Source organism: Engraulis encrasicolus, chromosome 21 (assembly GCF_034702125.1).
Source record: "Engraulis encrasicolus isolate BLACKSEA-1 chromosome 21, IST_EnEncr_1.0, whole genome shotgun sequence".
Taxonomy (NCBI): domain Eukaryota; kingdom Metazoa; phylum Chordata; class Actinopteri; order Clupeiformes; family Engraulidae; genus Engraulis; species Engraulis encrasicolus.
In genome coordinates this window covers 48,877,405-48,890,381 of record NC_085877.1, presented here as the reverse complement: position 1 = coordinate 48,890,381, position 12,977 = coordinate 48,877,405, and the positions used below count along the sequence as shown (strand labels likewise).

The 12,977-nt window shown below is 43.0% G+C and overlaps 1 protein-coding gene across 1 annotated transcript in view; it reads right to left on the bottom strand.

Annotated features, from left to right (window-relative positions):
• Positions 1 to 8,607, bottom strand: part of LOC134437454 (neurexin-2-like) — a 690,433-nt gene extending 681,826 nt beyond the window's left edge. The window contains exon 1 of the mRNA XM_063186945.1: positions 8,382 to 8,607. Within this exon, the coding sequence (XP_063043015.1) occupies positions 8,382 to 8,607 (226 nt within the window). The remainder of the gene's footprint in view (positions 1 to 8,381) is intronic.
• Positions 8,608 to 12,977: the final 4,370 nt, after the last annotated feature.

Genomic DNA, 12,977 nt, shown 5'->3' with positions numbered 1-12,977 from the left:
GCTGGGGGCGATCGTAAGAAAGACTGCACAGATCGACACACGTTTTTCCATTTAAAATGATGATGGCTGCAACTTTTCAAGACCGTCTCATTGAGCTTCTCCGAAATTACAAACATTTTTGCGGTCATACTTTCCCGTTGCACTTTGATAACGCAGCGTGGAAATGTAAGAGCAGTAGCAGTATCGTCTCTTTCGTTTTGTTTTCCTTGGAGTCTGTTTTTCCAATTTCCAGATCGCAATGCTGCTCTCTCTCTCTCTCTGCCCCCTGGATGACACCGCCAGTATTGTGTGTGTTGGTCTACTGCTTCTAAACCAAGTACGTGCAGTCGGTCGCATGCGGTGGCGTGCGTAATGCAAGGCTTGCAGCAAACTATCGACAGCCTAACATGTATGTACATTTATTTTAATGTTTTCTGTTTTTCCTGTGCACTCTCTTTTGTAGTGTAAATGTGAGTTGTTACCTTGGTCAGGGTTCACTAGTAACAGAGACACTTATCTCAATGTGATTTGTTTTCCTGGTTAAACCAACCCAGGTGAAAAACTCATATACTTAAAGTGTACTTTTTTGACCGTACTAAGTACAAAGTGTACTATTTTCGGTGATTTAAAGTGTGCTTCATTGCACTATTAGTGCGCTGAAGCACAACTAAAGCAGTACTTCAGTACACTTGCAGCACACTGAGGATGCTAAATTGGCACCGCTTTTGGACAACTTTAAGTGCACTACAAGCATACTTTTGAAAGTATGCTCCAAACACACTTTTCATGCATTCGTATGGCATTAAGAGTGTGCTGGAGTACTCTTCTATGATATTTTATTGTTACTTGAAGTTCAATAAAAGTATATTAACATCATGCTTCTTTGGACTACATTGGAACACTTCAAGTCTGTAAAAAGTATATCATGTTAAGGATTGTAAATATATTAACAGGTATGTTTGAAGTACGTTTACAGTACACTCCCAAGTACATGTAATAACATAGATGCAATACTATCATCCAAGCTGTTTCTCAGAGCTTATAAATTAACCATATTCACAGGTCACATCAGTGATATGCATGCATAACATGTTTGCCATTCCCAGTCATTGCAGGTTCACAGATATTTCTTACACATATGCACTTCAACTCAGCCTTGTTTCATCTTCCTACACTTCCAACACTTGCTTAGACCTGCCATCCTTAGTTTGGTTAGCTACTTCTGTCTTACCTCCCACCATGAGCAAAGTGTGAGCCTATAAGTATATATACCAAAACATATACGTGACCGTCGCAATGACGGTGGGAACATGGTCATTTTTTGTGTTCCACTTAAAATAAAATAACCCCTACAATAAACCCAGAATATAACAATGAGTAATATTTTCATGCAAACCAAAGACATTTCTTCAAGATAAATGGCTCTCTGTTTCAGAAATGTAGCTCCAAGAAGTGCAGTGCATGATGGCACATGCATGATGGTGCATGATGGGTAAATGCACTTTGTGTAAGCGCACTTTGAAGATATTTGGGTGAAGTACAATCATGGTGCACTTAGAAAAAGTATACTTGCAATATGTTAAAGCGATTTACTTTAAAGCGCACTATAGAAAATCACACTTCGAAGACACTTGGGTGAAGTACAATCATTGTGCACTTTAAAAAAGTGCAATTGCAATATATTATTAAAAAATACACTGTTAGTAAGTTCACTATTAGAACACTATTAGTATATTACTCTAAATACACTGTAGCCAAACGTCTTCCAAGTCCACTTTAAGTATGGTTGGCTAAGTGTACTTTATTTGAGAGCAACTTAATTACATCTAATTTTAAGTACACTTTAAATAAGCATATTGTAAACATACTTTTTCTTAGCACAAAAAGTATGAGTGCACTTTTAACATGCTAAGTACACTTCAGTCATGCTTTTATTGTACTAAATTGAACCACTTTTTCACCTGGGAAGGTAAAACAAAATGATAAATAAAAATGTGCATAGCCCGGCTGTAGTCAAGACCACCGTTGTAGAATCCAAGACAAATCCAAGACCAGGACAAGTGAAGAACAAGTCAAGACCGAGTCCAATGAGGTTCAAATCCAAGACAACAGACAGAGACAAGTTGCATCCAATTTCTACACATAGAAGACTGGTCTTTGGTGTGAGTGTGTATGTGTGTGCGTGTGTGCGTGCGTGTGTGCGTGCGCGGGTGCGTGGGTGCGCACTGAGTATTCAGCTCAGGCGCGGCTGGTTCATTAAGGGCAGATGGGCAGTGCCCCTCCAAAGATTCTTCCTCTGAGAAAAGTAGATCCATTCAGAAATTGTGGATAAAATATGAATTGCAACCTCAATCACACTGGGAATCGTATTACATCAATGTTGCGATTTGTGCCGATCTTTGCGAGTGGAATCAGGTTTTATTTTTGCTGAGAAGTCTAGTTTACATCCAGTGTGGCTGTTTAAAGGGACACTCCACCCATTTTGCATTAGGCTTTCCATTGCTAGACACCCAGTCATACTTTTGAATGGTCTTGCAAAAATCTCTCAATTCCCCTTGAGATAGGAGAAATCCGCATTCATCTGTTAACACTTCCTCCGTCAATGATGTAAAAATCGTCATTTTGCATCATTGACGGAGGAAGTGAAAGAGAGGTGGATTTCTGTTGAGACTACAAGCCTTTTTCCCCACCCTTTCAACCCTGCCCATAGGGGGTTGGACCTAATGCTCTAACAGACCTATCACAGATCAGTGTCCCAGTGCTTTTGAAATCACTGGCAATGAGGCTCCAGTGAGCAGTGTTGCCAGATTGGGCTGTTTCCCGCCCAATTGGGCTGCTTGGGATGGCCGTCTGCGGGTAAAAATGGCATTTTGCAGGAAAACTCTCCCAATCTTTCCCATAGACATCAATAGAATTGGACGGGATTTATTGCTTCCAGGCAGGTTTTGAGCATTTTTTGGGCTGGAAATCATCAGCCTCATCTGGCAACACTGCCAGTAAGTCACTGGCATAGCTGGAAAGGAGAAGCTGGAGCACACTGCAGCTTAGTTTTCAAGACTTTATTTTGTGCACACACCCGACCAACGTTTCGGTGTTGCTACACCTTCTTCAGAGTCAAATGATAGCAAGAGAGAGATAGTCTAGGCAATGGGTGAAAAAATCGCTCGCAAGGTGATAAAAGCATGAAACTTGGCACAAGTGTTCATTAGGACATGCTCACCAATTTCAGGGGTGGAGCCACCCAGAATTCAATGTTGCATAGCAACCGTTGCTAGGCAAAGCATTTTCTTAAGCAACCAGCATCACGGATAGAGTTTCTTAGCACTTTTGTGGTGTCATGATGTCTGTCCTTGTTCATTAGGACATGCTTATCAGTTTCAAGGGTGGAGCCACCCAGAATTCAATGTTGCATAGCAACGTTTGCTAGGCAAAGCATTTTCCTTAGCAACCAGCATCACGGATAGAGTTTCTTGGCACTTTTGTGGTGTCATTATGTCTGAATCTAGGGTACTTGTCCTAATATCACTGCAATAATAGTTAAAGAGTTGATATACCTTCAATATCGGAGATAATTTCCTCTTTGTTATTCTTGCCATTCTAACTCGTTCTTGTATTGTGCTCATCTAAATTAAAGAGAGTTTAAACACTCATACAATTTTACAGTTGCTATTCCTGTATCCAAAGAAAAAGGCAATTGCCTGACAACATACAACATTTAGGAATTACACTTTCAAATTCCTGACAGTAAAACACATACAATTCAGATAATAACCATAGACAATGCTTGCTTGGTTCACACCAGACCATACCACAAGTTAGATATGGTCTGTAGACCGCCTACTGATTTCTCATAGAGAGGAGTGGTTTGTGATTGCTAACGGCCATTTATTTGTCTATATGTAGCCCATAGCCAATTGTGTCAGTTACTGTATATTGAAACAAACTGAAAGCTTCCGTTTGTCAAGTACTGTAATACACGTCATCATCTTTCCACCTCTCTCCACTTGCTGATCGGCCCCCAAGATCTAGTTGCCTCACTGAGGGATAGAATCCATGCAAGCTTTTCAGACTGGAATGTGCAAAGCAACATAGGATTTCCCAGGCTAAGACAACACAACTGATACTGTGTAGGCAGCAGTGGCTTAAGCACTCATTCAAACCCAGATTGTCTGTTTTTGTTTAGATTCAGCCTATTAAGGTTAAGGTTAAGTAAGGATAAGGTTAATAAGAGTGTTTTCCACACCTTCATATATGGCTGAAGAGAGTTTGAGCCCCAGGAACTGTCATTAACTGGCACAGAAAGATGACTGTAACAATACGCATCGCATAAGCTAAGCACTGGGCAGTGAAATTGTATATTTTGTACACATTGCAATAATCAGGTTAATGATAGAATGGTACGTCAGTAGGATTTTGGATAGAGAAACAGTACAGCGCTTCTATTACATTTGATAAAGGTTCAATGTAAATACTGTAAGAATTAAATCAAGACAAGGATGTGAAACTCAGGCCAGGGGACCAAATTTGGCCCACGGAACCACTTCGGCCATTAGGCCCGCAAGATCTTTGCAAATTTGTATTACAGTTGGCCCACATACACCATCAATACATAGACAATGTGACTTGAAGGCAAAATTCAGTCAGTCCGAGTTAGAGTACTTTTATAAATCCACAAAGCAAAATTTTGTTCATCACAAGAATTATGAGTGTGTCCAGACTAGTGTAACAGCACATACATAGTTTGTTAGTTTTACATTTGGATATTTGGAATATACAAAAAGTAATACAGTAATAGGCAAACAGTACCCATGATTGTAATCAACTGCTAACCTGACAACTATTGGTTAAGAGAAAAACATTTCTTTGCATTTCATGACTATAATCTGCTGCTATTAAACCATATATTTTTAGACAGACTCCGTTCATTTTGAAAACATGTTACAGTTGTCTAAATGATTTGCAACACATAATCCATTTAGGATTTTATAATTAGTTCCTGGGTATGCATGTCAATAATCACTTTGTCATTTGACACAACACAGGCAAATGATGTTGTCCATGCAGGCATCTTTCTTTCCAAAGTTGTAATTTTGTGCTCTGAATGATCAGTATGCAGTATAGTAGTAGGCACATGTAAAATGCAGTGAAATAAAGAGAGGCCTGACTTGAAGTGACACTTAAAGCTGTTCAAGAAGAACTTAAGTGAGAATAATATTCACATAATTGCAATGCTTTGTGGTTTCTAGAATGACACCAAAGGAGTCACAATGCCCCATTTGCTATATAACCTTTCAATGTATTAATACAGTGATATAGCGAAGTCAAGATACACATATCATACCACAGAACTGATTAAAAACTGTGTTGTTGATGTTTGTTGCTCAGGAAAGTTCATTGATTATGAAAGGTCATAATCATACATATTGCAGTATTTGAAGCATTATGATGCATTATTTTAGTGATATTAGGGCAAGGAGTCAATATTTAGACATAACAAAATTGCTGGGAACTGTATTACTGATGCTAGTTGCTAATGAAGATGCTTTGCCTAGCAACTGTTGCTAGGCAACATTGGATTTTGAGTGGCTCCACCCCTGATATTTAGTGACATTTGGGCAAGGAGTTAATATTAACACATCATAACACAACAGAATTGCTGGGATCTGTATTACTGATGCTGGTTGCTATAGAAGATGCTTTACCTAGCAACGGTTGCTAGGTACCATTAAATTCTGAGTGGCTTCACCCCTGATAGTAAGTAATATTAGGGCAAGGAGTCAATATTTAGACATCATAAAATCACAAAATTGCTGGGAACTGTATTTCTGATGCTGGTTGCTAAGGAAGATGCTTCACCTAGCAACCGTTGCTAGGCAGCATTAAATTCTGAGTGGGTCCACCCCTAATATTAAGTAATATTAGGGCAAGGAGTCAATATTTAGACATCATAACACCACAAAATTGCTGGGAACTGTATTTCTGATGCTGGTTGCTAAGGAAGATGCTTCACCTAGCAACCGTTGCTAGGCAACGCTGAATTCTGAGTGGCTCCACCCCTGAAATTAATAAGCATGTCCTAATGAACATTTGTGCCAAGTTTCACGCTTTTATCACCTTCCGAGCGATTCTCCCATTATATTGCACCCATTGCCTAGACTAAGACACACATTTCAAGACTTGACATTCACAGGTGATCCCACTTGGTTTGGCTAAATTGGTCTCATCTCATTGCGGGTAATTGACCCCACCCCCCAACACCAGATTGCAGACAATTAGACAGAGAGGCTTTGTGGAAAGGCATTTTGGATTCATACTCTAAGGCCCAATTCGAAACGGGAGGCAGTGACTCGATGACTCTCCTCCTACATAAACAGGTCACTGATCAGATAGGCGAAGTTAGCTAATGAGGCAGCCGTTACGAACGGCACTAACGAGTGCGCCGCCTTGCGCATTTGATGTTACGGCGATTCTATGGCGGGAGGTACGTTCATCACGTTAGCGCTTAGCATGCTATTTGAACGGTGAATGATCGTCAGAAGGCGGAATCGTAAAATAGGCTATAAATAGATCTAGCGACAGCATATTTAGATACTACAATGTTGATTTATCCATTCGATTTTCAATATCTACATACATAAGTGTCAGAATAAAGAGTATGATAAGGTAGTAGCTTGGGTAGTAGCCATGTTTGTTTTTCAGGTTTCCGGTTGAGAAGGAGGTGGCGCACAGCATGTTGGGTACCAAGGCAGCGAAGTCAGCATCTGATGCTGACCTCAAATATCCCCGTTACGCCCACAAATGCAGTCAACTGCCGAGAGAGGAAATAAAGCAATTTTTCGTTTCGATCCACACTTCATGACTCGATGTCCAGTTAGCTCACTGGAAGGACAGCTGCCTTCCCTGTTTCGAATTCAGCCTAAATTCAGTGGAGCCTCAGAGCATAAATGAGGAACTAAATATATCTTGCTTTCTGTAACAAATTGCTCCAGCATCAAGGCTGTGGTCTTGTAATAATTGTAGTTGTGGTTTTATTGACGATGTTCTTTGTGTATTGTTTTTCCACTTTTTTGTTTTGTTTTGGGAAGTTGGCAAGCTGTCTATTGTCTACAATATTGTCCTGGTGTTGGGGGGCGGGGTCAATTACCTGCAATGAGATGAGATCAATTTAGCCAAACCAAGTGGGATCACCTGTGAATGTCAAGTATTGAAATGTGTCTCTCTCTTGCTATCATTTGACTCTGAAGAAGGTGTAGCAACACCGAAACGGTGCATGTGTGCACAAAAAAAGTCTTGAAAACTAAGCTGCAGTGTGCTCCAGCTTCTCCTTTCCAGTGATGTCTGTCCCACTGTGATGCACCTGCAAGCAGGGTTGCCAGATCAGGCTGATGTCTTCCAGCCCAAAAAATGCTCAATACCCACTAAGAAGCTTAAAATCCCGCCCAATTCTGCTGATTTCTATGGCTAAAATTGGGCAGGTTTTTCTGCTAAATGCCATTTTTACCCGCACACGGCCATCCTAAGCAGCCCAATTGGGCGGTAAACAGCCCAATCTGGCAACACTGCCTGCAAGCTGAGTGAGGGATGATGCATAGAGTCCCAAATAACTGGGTGTGGCCTGTGGAACTTGAGCAATGCAGTGCATTATGGGGATTGTTGTCACAAATCCACAAGCACTAAACAGTCATTTTCTGAATTTTCTCGGCCAAGAAGGCACCAAATTAGAAATGTATGCTACTATTCTATTATATATATGACCCACTTTCAATACAATATTCATGTCTCCACCGGTGGAATGCCCCTTTAACGTTAGGGTCTATGGCCACTGGCCTGGGCAGATTTCTCGCTAGAGATGGGATTTATGGCTCTTTGACGGGATCCGGATCTTAGTGGCTCGTTCCTTTCAAAGAGCCGTTCAAAAAACTGTCTTTTTAAAAATTATTTATTCAGTGTTACTTACTTACTTACTTAATCCTCTTCTTCCCGGATGGGAAATAAGGTTTCGACGACTCGACGCCATTCATCTCGCTGTTGTGCTAGTCTCTGTGCCTCGCCCCATGTAAGCTTCATCTCCTTCAGCTCCCCTTCAACTGTTCTCCGCCAGGTGTTCTTTGGCCGCCCAGGCTTACGTTTTCCCGGTGGTGTCCATCTTAACGCTGCCTTTGGTATCCTCTCGTTTTCCATTCTTAGAACATGGCCTAACCATCTGAGTCGCCGGAGTTTTATTTCAAGGACCAAATCTCTGCATCCTGTTTTGGTGTACAGCTCCTTGTTTGTTATTTTGTTGGGCCAGAAGATTCGGCAGATTTTTCTAAGGCACCCATTGTGGAAGGCACTGATTTTATTCATGTCCCCTTTAACCACTCGCCAGCATTCAGAACCGTACATAAGGACAGATTTCACACAGCTGTTGTAGAGCTGAATCTTGGTCCTGAGATGGTACTGTCGGGACTTCCAGATTGGCTGTAGTCTTGCGAATGCCCCACGAGCTTTTGAGAGCCTTGCTTGAATGTCTTTTTTCGCTCCATTGTCCTTGCTGATGAGGCTCCCCAGGTATGTGAAGTCCTCTGCAAACTCGAGTGGCACGCCATTGATGGTGATAGGTGTAGGGTTGGTGGTGTTTATGCACATGACTTGTGTCTTTGTGGTGTTAATGTTCAGACCTGTCTGTTCAGCCTATCCGTTTTCTCTTGCAGGTAATCTCTCTTTGAGGACAAGACTGCTAGGTCGTCCGCAAAGTCGAGATCCTCTAAGTGGGAGAAAGGCGTCCACTGAATTCCTCTGCGCATGTCCGATGTAGTGTTGCGCATGATCCAGTCGAGGGTAACTAGGAACAGAAAGGGGGAGAGGATACAGCCCTGCCGTACACCTGATTCTACTGGAAACCATTCCAAGAATGTCTTGTTGTTAATGATCACACTACATTCAAAGTGGTTGTAGAACAGGCTAATCAGGGTGATAATTTTGTCCGGGATTCCATATGACCTCAGGATGTTCCAAAGGGTCTCTCTGTGCACACTGTCAAAGGCCTTTCTGAAGTCTATGAAATTGATGTATAGGGGGACATTCCACTCAATGCACTGTTCAATGATGTTTCTTAGTGCAAAGATCTGATCAATGCATCCTCTGCCTCTTCTGAAACCGGCTTGTTCTTCCCTCAGCTTGTTGTCAATTACTGGTTCAATCCGTTTGAGGAGCACTCTGCAGAAGATCTTGCTGGGGATGGAAAGTAGTGTAATACCACGCCAGTTGTCACAGATCTGTAGGTTGCCTTTCTTGGGAAGTTTCACAATTAGTCCCTTTTCCCAGTCACTTGGAATGGTGTCACTCTCCCAGATGGTCCTGAAGAGTTTAACCAACACTGATGTTGTGGTGACAGGGTCAGCCTTGAGCATCTCTGCTTCGATGGAGTCGATGCCTGCTGCTTTGCCACTCTTCATGGCTTTAAGAGCATCCTTGATCTCAGAGGCTGTAATTGGGCTAGTGTCGATGTCGAGGAGATCTAATGCTGGTTGAGGATTGGCTGGTGTGTCTGGTTTAGGGCAGTTTAGCTCTTCCTGAAAGTGTTGGAGCCATCTTGCTGCTTGCTCCTTTTCAGTTGTTATAACGTTCCCGTTTTTACATCTGATGGGAGCTGGCTGGCTGGTGTTTCTGCCACAGAGCTGTTTGGTTATCTTATAGACGGTCCCCAACTCTCCCCTGGCTGCGGCCTGCTCAGCTTCACACGCCATTTCCTCTACAAAAGACCGCTTGTCCTTCCTGGCACTCCTTTTGACCTCTATGTCCTTTGCCGTATAGGCCTTTTGAAACTGTTCCTGGAGTCTTGGGGACTTGGAGCTTTCAGTTGTTTCCTTTCCTCATTCCCATTTTTTGCCATGTACCTGGTGTTATCCATATCTTGTTGTTTTTCTTCTTGTATCCCAAGATTTTAGTTGCTGCATCCACATAGGTATGCTTGATCACATCCCACTTGGTGTTAACTGGGGTATTATCCTCTGTCATATCGGCAAGTGCTTGGAAGCGATTCCTAATTTCTAGCACAAACTGCTGTTTCGTACTTGGACACTTAAGTTTGATGGTGTCGAGTTGTTTCCTTTGCTGACTCTGTTTCTTCACCTTGCAAAGTTTCAACTTCACTGTAGCTGTTATTAGGTGGTGGTCACTGAAAACATCAGCCCCTCGGAAAGCTCTAACATCTGTAAGTGACCGTCGCCATTTTCCATTGACGATGATATGGTCGATCTGGTTGAATGATCTACCACCTGGTGACCTCCATGTGAGCTTATGGATTGACTTGTGGGGGAAGATGGTACCTCCAATGACGCAGTTGTTGTTTAAACAGAAGTCTGCAAGACATTCACCATTGTTATTCATAACACCGCAACCGTGTTTCCCCATGGCCCTTTCGTAGTTGGTATTATCCTCTCCTACTTTCGCGTTCAGGTCTCCCGTGATCAAGAGCATGTCATGACGAGGGACTTTGGATATGACTTGGTTTAGATGTTCATACCATTCGTCCTTTACCTCGTCATCGGCTTCATTTGTTGGCGCGTAACACTGGATGATGGTAAGCTTACAGTGTTTTGAGTTGAAGCGGGCTCTTAACATTCGGTCACTGATTGGCTCCCAATCCATCAAGGTGTTTACTTTCTCCTTGGCAATAATCAGGGCTACACCATTGGTGTGCGTCTTCTCATGTCCAGAGTACAGGATGGTCGGGCCATCGCTTATAATTTGGCGTCCGGATCCGGTCCAGCGGCACTCACTAACTTCAAGAATGTCCAGGTGATACCTCCTCATTTCATTTACCACTTGAGCTGATTTTGATGTCTCATACATGGTACGTACATTCCACGCTCCTATCCGAAGCTTGGCTTTGGGCCTGAGCAGACTTGCCATCGTATCACTAACTTCCTCCTGAGGGCTTTCATTAGGGATAGTCATTTCGCCAGTTGGCTGGCTCAAGCCTACTCTAGGTCAGTGTTTCCCAACCAGGGGTACGTGTACCACTAGGGGTACGCGAGCACACCTCAGGGGGTACGTGGAAAAATGTAATTATAGCAAATATATTGAGTGTAGTCACATTGGGATAGAGGAACAGAGCATGTGTGAGGGCGAGGGGGTACTCATCATATGACAAAATGGCTTAGGGGGTACGCAGGACAAAAAAGGTTGGGAAACACTGCTCTAGGTCCTGAGTATGTTTGGGTTGTTGTCGTCGTCGTTTCCGTAAAAAAGTGTTTTTCCAGGGTGGGGTTGTTAACCCCACGCCCAACCCCCAGCCTGGAGGATCAGGTGCTGACTTTTGTCTGGCCTCTACTCTGAAACCTGCCCGGCATGGTAGGACCTGCCGGGGGTTTGAACTAGCCTCGCGAGCCATCCTACGTACTTCCGCCAAAGGATTGGCTCCACTACTGTAGTCTGGCCGTGCTTCTCTGTGGAGTGCCTGCAGCAGTAGAATTTTGATCGCAACGCCCCCCCAGAAAACAGCCAATAATCGAATACGCCCCCCACGTGGGGGCGAAAGGGGGAGGACGCTCGTGACAATGACGTACACATCTGCGCCAGAGCCATTGGTCTGCGCTATGTTGTTGTTGAGTAACTGCCAGCGATTGGGTGAGAGGTGTCCAATAATTTCAAACCATAACTGAATGCAAGCTTCCTGCTTCCTACAATTGCTTCAGAGCAAACAAATGCCAGACCATAAATACGAAATGAAATGGTAGTATTATGGGATGGTCAGGACCAGGCTAGGTTTGAACCCCCATCGGTATAGCTTACAAGAGTCATTGAGACACACAAGCCTCTCCACCACGGCAAGGTACCAGCACAGGGAGAGGATTCAGTGTTAAGAGTGTAATATTTTGACTCCACCTCAAGGTGATTTTGTTCAAACAACAACTGATTATTCTCCTGCTCCTAAAGACCGTTTTTGCCACTCTTTAAGGCCAACAATTGTGTTTTTTCCCCAAATTGGATTACTTTGGTCAAGGTCACGTGCTTAAAATGAATGAAAAATGAACGAAATAACAGTCGAGTGGCTCCCCCAGCTGTGATCCGGTTCCCATCGTTCACTTCAGGGAGCCGTTCAAAAGAACCGGCTCGTTCGTGAATGACACACCTCTATTTCGCGCTGCCTCAGCTAAGCCCGGCCCCCTCGACCCAATCCCATTCTACAAAATTAGCACTGTAGCCTACTTAGCATAATATCATAACATAAGTGCGCCTGTATGGATGCTATCAGGGCAGATGTATGATCTGCCCTGACCAATGACAGGTCGGTGGCCCTGCCTGCTTTGAAAAAGACACAAAAAACATATTACTCCGCTCATCTCTAACCTGTAGGATTTTATTAACTTCATTGCCGCAAATTTCGCTTACAAAATTGGTGGATTAAACGGATAACCTTGTCGGATTTGACGAAGGATATGTGTTGGCTGGTTAAGGATTCACGTTTGGGGTAGGTACAGTTTGCATATTTGCTATATTGCAAAGTTTAAGGTTTTATGATCGAAGTCTTTGCATAATGGGTAATTGTCTGTTATTTAATGAAATTTGTGGGCTTGCAATGTTGAGACAGCAAGCAAATGTGTAGCTTCGTAATGTCTGCTGCTGCTACCCCCAAGACTAGCCGACTAGCTGACGAGTCGTGACGACGTTCTCTGAGAAGCTGTGTTGGGCTTACTACATAGTTTAAACAAAGCGTGAGGGATTATGAATGACGTCTTTGTAAAATGGAAGTTATTTAATGAAATATCTGAGCTTATTGAGCTTGGGGTGTTGTTGACGGCTTCATTTATGCTCAGTAGGCCTATTGTCTGCTGTGTCCCTGAAAACTAGCTAAAAAAATACACCTGCACACGGTCCTGCCTAGAAGTGCAGAACAGGGAGCAAGTCTGTCGGATAGTGAGCTTCAGTGGCTGAATGCACAATTCCCTTGTTAAGTTTTAATCATGGCTACTCGTTTCGAAAATAGGCACGTCCTTTCCAGGTATTGATAG